General features: G+C 35.4%; 1 protein-coding gene across 1 annotated transcript; it reads right to left on the bottom strand.

The window, feature by feature from the left end:
• Positions 1-1,971: 1,971 nt before the first annotated feature.
• On the bottom strand, positions 1,972-5,434 carry amy2a (amylase alpha 2A). Its single transcript, XM_051875366.1, has 10 exons — positions 5,210-5,434; positions 4,926-5,072; positions 4,639-4,836; positions 4,300-4,530; positions 4,075-4,208; positions 3,533-3,655; positions 3,336-3,435; positions 3,113-3,234; positions 2,354-2,479; positions 1,972-2,194 (listed from the first exon to the last, which is right to left on the bottom strand). Exons 1-10 carry the CDS (start codon positions 5,375-5,377, stop codon positions 2,005-2,007), a joined length of 1,539 nt encoding a protein of 512 aa, XP_051731326.1. The 5' UTR covers positions 5,378-5,434; the 3' UTR covers positions 1,972-2,004.
• Between the last annotated feature and the right edge of the window lie 2,249 nt (positions 5,435-7,683).

Raw genomic sequence — 7,683 nt, 5'->3', positions numbered from 1 at the left:
TGAACTTTTTGAAGCGTCAAAGTGGTAGTTGCATAGCTGTTAATGGAGGGACAGAAGTCACTCAGATTTCATTAAAAATATTTTCAAAGGCTGCGATTATTTTATGTGCAGCTTGTCAGAGCTGTACAGCTCTGTGATCAGTAGTAAATGCTACTCCATCTGAAAGCCAGAGGGCGCTCTTACACAGAAACTCCAAATATGCCCTGCCGCAGAAGTAGTTACACTGCAAAAAATAATTTTCTTACTTAGAGTTTTTGTCTTGTTTCTAGTTCAAATATCTAAAAAATTCTTAAAGGATTAGTTCACTTTCAAATAAAAATTTCCTGATAATTTACTCACCCCCATGTCATCCAAGATGTCCATGTCCTTCTTTCTTCAGTCGAAAGAAATGAAGGTTATTGATGAAAACATTCCAGGATTATTCTCCTTATAGTGGACTTCAATTGGCCCCAAACGGTTGAAGGTCAAAATTACAGTTTCAGTGCAGCTTCAAAGGGCTTTAAACGATACAAGACGAGGAATAAGGATCTTATCTAGAGAAACGATCGGTCATTTTCTAAAAAAAAAAAAAAAATTAAAATGTATATGCTTTATAAACACAAATGATCACCTCGCAAGTGCTTCTGCCAGACCGCCTTCCGTATTCTTCAAAAAGCTTACTCTGTATGTCCTACACCTTCCCTATTCAACTTACAGAAAAAAACGGAACTGGCGCCGCGTTCGTTCCGTAAGTTGAATAGGGAAGGTGTAGGACCTTCAACCGTTTGGGGCCAATTGAAGTCCACTATAAGGAGAATAATCCTGGAATGTTTTCATCAAAAACCTTAATTTCTTTTCGACTGAAGAAAGAAGGACATGGACATCTTGGATGACATGGGGGTGAGTAAATTATCAGGAAATTTTTATTTGAAAGTGAACTAATCCTTTAAATCAAGAAGCATTTACTAGACAAGTAAACATTGTCTTGATAAGTCAAAATTAAGTGAGTTTTTCCTTAAAACAAGCAAAATAATCTGCCAATGGGGTAAGCGAAATAATCTTATTTCAAACCGAAAACAAGTTAATGCAGCTTCCAATTGTTCTTTTTTTCTAAAGAAATCTTCTAACAGTTGCTTTATATAAATGGGTCATTTTTGGCCAGTTTTAGGTGTTTAAGTCAAATTCACTCAAAACATTTACTTAAAACAATGAAGTAAGAAAAAATGCAAACCTTTAATTATTGACATTATATGGTTAAGACTCATCAAAAGCTGCTCTCTGCGCTATTAAAGGCTATTGTTTGAGGGAATACATTTGTGTCACTTTTGATGTGAGGCGGGAAATAGATTATGCATTATCTCAGGCCCTTTGGGTGAACTAGTCCATCTCAACATTCGTTAAGGCAGGACCCTGCAGACCTGCTGGGTTATGCTCTGCAATGTGTGGCCAGTATCTCTGACAGGTCATTATTGGCCATCATGCTGAGTGACGGACTGCAAGAACCGAGCTTGCATTCATTTCTTTTGCCCTTATTGAGGAAGAGAAGCAGCTTTTTTTTTTTCTATCTGGCTCCATCAGAATGATCAGAGGGAAGCAAAATGAAGTAAACTGTATTCAAAGTATCACTAAGATTTGTGCTGATGCATGAGATACAACTGCAGTCCATTACTGGACACACAGCTTACAGTATCAGTGGTGTAATTTTAAAGTGTTATTATTGTACCTTCACTTTTATATTATTTTTTCATTTTATACTTTACATTTTTATTTATTTTACTGATCTTTATGTACCATTTTACTTCTTATAAAGTATGTAGAGTAAGTGAATGGAATTTGGAATTTTACACAGTGAAACTAAAATATTTTCTAGTTCTTAATGATGAATAATACACCTTTTCTAAAGATGTTGCAAATATCGATGAACTATAAATATCATTTTTGCAACTTAAGCCAACAGGATGAAACCATGTAAAAAATGACAATAGTTATAACTTGCGTGCAGCTTATTTATTTAAATAGCATCATTTAAAGTTTTGAGTCTGCGTGAATGGCAATAAATGGGTCTTCTTCCTGGTTACTGATTCTGAAGTAAGCTCTTCCATCTCCTCCAACCGTCACCTCTTTCCCAGTGCATCTGCCATTTTCCTTCTGACCAGAGATCACATCACAGTAGGTGCCTCCCGGCAGGCCAGTGGTCAGGGTCTCATTCAGCTCCCTAGAGCACAAGTGAATATTATAGGCTTCTGATAACAGTGACTGTAGCTACATTCACAGTACGCACTATGGTAGCTAGTTTAACAGTATATCTCTCAATAGAAATACAAACTAAAATTTTCTCTCATATTGTAACTTTCTTTAAAGAAAAGATTCTTACCAGTCATCATTGTTGATGACAAGGAACCCTCGATTACCACGGCTGAAAGAGATCTGGTTGCTTCCATTGTCCCACCAGTTAGAGAATGCCTGTCCATTTACAACATTACGGAAGATCACCATGTTTCTGTGGAGAAATGTAAGTTTTCATTGTACATTCCTAACTTTTACTTTATAATCTTACTTTTTTAGTTATAATGATTGCAAATTCTGAAGTACACTACAGTTCAAAAAATTTGGGGTCAGATTGTGTTAATGTTTTTGAAAGAAGACTCTTATGCTCATCAAGGTTGCATTTATGTGATTTAAAAAATACAGTAAAAACAGTAATACTGTGAAATATTATTACAAATTAAAATTAATTAAATTATTTTTTATGTAATTTATTCATGTGATGGCAAATCTGAATTTTCATACAGTCTTCAGTGTCACATGATCCTTCACAAATCATTCTGCTCAAGAAACATTTCTTACTAATATCAATGCTGAAAACAGTTGTGCTACTTAACATTTTAGTGGAAACCGTGATACATCTTTTTTCAGGATTCTTTGATGAATAGGAAGATCAAAAGAACAGTGTTTATTTGAAATCTTTTGAAACACAAATGTCTTAACTGTCACTTTTAGTCAATTTAATGCATCCTTGCTGAATAAAAGTAGCCTATTCATTTCATTAAAATCATACTGACCCCAAGCTTTTGAACCTTAGTGCATATTAGCAAGCATAAGACATCTTTGCAATGGAACTGTCGGAACTCACTTGATCTGACGCCATCTGTGCTCACAAACCCAGCCATCTCCGCAGGTAGAGTCAGCGTTGATGGGAACAGGTTTGGTGGTCCCATCACTATAGCTGGGAGGTCCAATCCAGTCATTTTGGTCCTGAGCAAAGACAAAGTGAAGAATTATGAAGGGGAAAAACCTTAGGTCTTACAAGACATATTAGCATTTGTTTTCTCACTTGACTAAGCTCAAACATCTACCTGTCCGTTCACAATGTTGCGGTCCCAGCGGTAGCTGGACATTACTCTGGTGAATCCGTACGGGTGGGCCAACATAAAGGCTACAGACATTTTGTAAAGTCTAGAACATGAAGGATGATTACAAGTGAAAGGAAATGTTATGTTTTCATTTGCCACACATATGTTGCGTTGTAAATTAAAATAAGATAAAGTTGTACCTGGAATCCCAGAATGTCACAATAGATGCACCTCCAGCACCATGTCCTCTCTGGTTATCATGATTGTCAATAAACACAAGAGCTTTATCAGAAGGCATGAAGCCCCAGCCCTCACCCCAGTTCCTATAACAAAAAACAGTTCATCTGTTTTAGGCTTTAGATTGCAAGAAACAATAAATAGAACAGAGCTTATACCCTTGGAAAATGTTTGAGTTAACAATAAAGTTCATATATTTATGCAATATCAATTTCTTGTTCTGTTTTATTGTTCAGAGCAAGAAGTTAACATTGAGTAACTTACATTTTAGACAAAATATTATACATTACTTTTGTTACACCATAGTAAATATTTCCAAAGCCACTGAAAAATTTCCGCCACTAATACACAGACTGTTTGTCTGGAATATGCAAATCCAGACAATTGGAGTGATCCAAACAAGTCCCAGTGCTGTTGTACTGTACATTTGGTACATTTGTTTGACCAGTCAAATTTGAGGACTGTTGTATAATTAATAGCAATGCAAATCCACAACTTTACTTACTTGACGTAGGATAGTTTTTCTCCATTCCATTTGCGGATGACATTGCCCAGCTTGGCACCATACTTGAACTCAGTCACCCTTCCAATTCCATAGTATTCACTTGATGTAATAGGCTCCCCACCGAGATCAATAACCTAATAACATACCGAATGACAAGTAAATAGCTATTAAATATTATTTTGCCACCTTTACACTGATGTTCCTTTTGTAAATTAATGGAAATACCTCTTGGAAGATAAAAGGTCTTGCGCCAGAGGAAAACCACTTAGTGTTCAGATTATTAAGACGGCCATAGACAGCAGAAAGATCACCAGGCCACATGTGCTTGCAGGCGTCCACTCTGAATCCAGCCACTCCCATGTCAATCAGCTTGTTCATGTAGTCGGCCACCTTACCACGCACATAGTCCTTCTCCAAAGCCAAGTCCAGAAGACCAACCAGACGACAGTTTCTCACCTGCCATCATCACAATGCTCAGATGTGTAACACCAAGACAACAAGAGACCACACTGCACAATAAATCAGAGGTTGAAATAAACACTCAGACATCATATCTTCTCATACTTGGTTGATATCCTGGTAGTTCTCAATGTTTCCACTGCCAGTGTAGCATTTGCCATCATTGAAGTCCAAGTATGAGTATGGAACTGAGGAGAAGTCCTTGCTGTTGGCATCGAAATATGATCCACAGCTTGAGTGGGTACCAGATCCACCACCCGCACCACACATGTGGTTGATGACTGCATCAACGTAGATGTTCACCTACAAAATCAAACCGAAGTGAATTTTCCATGAGAATAATACAACAATAGGCTAGCTGTGCTCTATTTGTCAATTATGGCTGCATTTACCCCAACATTGTTGCACCTAGTGATCATGTCTCTCAGCTCATTTTCATTTCCTGATCTGGAACACAGATTGTAACCGATGGGCTGATATCTCTGCCACCAAGGGTGCCAGGGGTTTGTGACAATAATGTTCTCACTTGGAGGGGAGATCTGAAATGGGAAAATCAATATTTCGTTATCACTATTATACATTTTTACTCCTATAAATCACAAAACAAAACAAAAAAATTATAAACTGCAAATGAACTTTTTGCAGTATTAACTACAATGATGTGTTTAAAAAATACCTGAACTCCACCAAAGCCATTTGGTCCGAGGTAGCGCTCGCACTCCGCTGCAATATCAGTCCAGCGCCACTCAAACAGGTGGACGATGGCAGTTCTTCCATCTTTGGTGTTTGGGTCGAACTGAGCGAGGCTCAGTCCAAGCAATGTTGCCAAGATTAGAAGCTTCATCCTTCCCTAGTTCAGAGAAAAACCTACAACAAAACCTAGGCTCATGTGCAGTTTATATACAAAATGACATTTTTCCTCTGGCCAATCAGGGAACTCAAAGGTTGAAGAAAGCCACTTTGAACAGGTGAAAAACACTGTCTATTTCCCATGCTACAAACTAAAAATACATACTTCTCTGAATAACCTTATCAGCATAAACATATTTAGTTATAAAACACTGTTATGTAAGGAATGAAAAGTAACTTTGGCAATGAAAAAAAAAAAAAAATGTTTTCCCTACAAACTTGACACCACAAGGTTGTGACTGTAAGGAACAAAACAGGTCCTGCTGACTGAAGAAGAAAATACTCATTGAATCACATTATGTAATGAGGTAGTTTGGGCAACAATTACAAATATGTGAGAAAATAAATTAAAACAAAAAAAAAATGAAAACAAAATATAAATAAATAAGTTTATCTATAATCATTATGACTTAAATGATCAGTACCTGACATTAATAATAATTTCTCAGTTTAAATAACTAGATAAAAATAAAAAAGAAATAAAGTATTCTAGCATTTGCTGAAAAGTGCTGAAAACTTTTATCTTATACTTCTCTTAAGTTCTTTAATTATATAATTCACTACTACAATACTTGTTTAAATACTTATTACTTTCAGTGTAACTTACTAAAAAAATTAAACCAAACAAAACAAACACATTTAAATAATACCCTAATTTACTTAAATTAGAAATTTAGAAAGAAATACTTCTAATGCTAACTTGTACTTGACAAATTTGCTACTTGTAAATTGAAATAAACTGGCCTAAATGCACTAACTGCACCCGTAACACTTGGATGCCTCTGTCCAGAAGATATTGAAATGAGCATGCTGTGTGACAAGTGACTGATGCAATTTGTCAAACTGCAGATGTGTTTGAAAAAACATTTTCAAACACATCTGCAGAGGCTTCATCGGAGAATAGGGGTTTGCAGGCCAGCTCTCCTTAGAGAAAGGCATTTTTCACTAAAAAAGGTGTGTTTAAGGTCCATGAAAGGTCATTGATGATGTTTAAAATCAAGAACATTAAAATGTGCTTTGCTTTTTTACTGGATGTGGGAGATTGTTGTTATTGCACTGGGTATTGCACCAATGCTCCCTCTTAGTTGCACGTGTTCGCGGCCACGCAGAAATAATAAAGTGCCGCGCAGAGGATAGACTTGAAGTGTCGGGGAAATCCATTTGATTGGGGCGGCCTAAGAAAAATTATTCAGATTCAGATTATTGTTCAGGATGGATAAAATATAGTTGAGTGTTCTGGGTTGTTACTCAAGTGTTGCTAGGTGGTTGCTATGTGATTGCTAGGGTGTTCTGGGTGACCTTCCATAAGGCCCACATACTGAAATTCCCATCTCTGTTAAGAAGTCTCAGAAGTCTTAAAGGGATAGTTTACCCAAAAATGAACTTGCCCTCAAGTTGTTCCAAACCTGTATGAATTTTTTCTCCTGAACACAAAAGAATATATTTTGAATGGTTTGATGTCGGTAACCAAACAGTTGATAGTCCTCATTGACTTCCAGAGTATTTTTTTTTTTCTATACTATGGAAGTCAATGGGGTCCATCAACTATTTGATTACACAAATTTTTCAAAATATCTTCTTTTGTGTTCAGCAGAAGATTGCTGACAACAACAAGAACAACAACAAGAACTTTTTTTTTTTTTTTTAGAACTCCATTAGTGTGTAATTACTGTCATCAGCAGATAAGCAGCAGATCATTTATAATATTCACTTTTTGCTCTAGGGAGCTGAATGAGACCCTAAACATTGTCCTGACAGGTGGAGGTTCGAGAAGATGCACATGCTTACTTCAGAATCAACAACTAGGAAAAAGACCTGAAAAGGTATGTTTAATAAATATGCAAAAATGCCTAAAGGCATTCTTCAGTATCATTTTCTGAGATGGCATCAGTGTGGAATAATAATATTAAAAAATAATAATCTTATTGTTATTATTATTAATAAAAGTCATTACAGTTTGAAAAATTGCATCAGTCACATTAAAGTCACTACTGCATAAAAAATTATTATATTACCAAATAATTATTATATTATTAAGTAATATCATTTTCTGAGATGGCATAGAATAATAATATAAAAGTCACTATTAAATAATATTATATTATTAAATAATTTATTATATTATAATATATTATTACAAAATAATATAATGATCTGAGAAGACATCAGTGTGTAATAATAATAATAATAATAATAAAAGTCATTATTAATAAATAATTGTAAATGTAATAAACTATATTA

The sequence above is a fragment of the Ctenopharyngodon idella genome, chromosome 2 (assembly GCF_019924925.1).
Source record: "Ctenopharyngodon idella isolate HZGC_01 chromosome 2, HZGC01, whole genome shotgun sequence".
Lineage (NCBI taxonomy): Eukaryota > Metazoa > Chordata > Actinopteri > Cypriniformes > Xenocyprididae > Ctenopharyngodon > Ctenopharyngodon idella.
Note: the sequence above shows the minus strand (reverse complement) of the source record. Positions and strands in the feature narration are given on the sequence as shown.

What these genes read in the sequence shown, in the direction of transcription:
- amy2a (XM_051875366.1), bottom strand. Translation starts at nt 5,377, where the DNA reads ATGAAGCTTCTAATCTTGGCAACATTGCTTGGACTGAGCCTCGCTCAG. An exon ending in GTGACATTCTGGGATTCCAG is followed by an intron (nt 3,436 to 3,532) that starts GTACAACTTTAT and finishes TTCATGTTCTAG; the next exon opens with ACTTTACAAAATGTCTGTAG. An exon ending in CACAGATGGCGTCAGATCAA is followed by an intron (nt 2,480 to 3,112) that starts GTGAGTTCCGAC and finishes ATTTCTCCACAG; the next exon opens with AAACATGGTGATCTTCCGTA.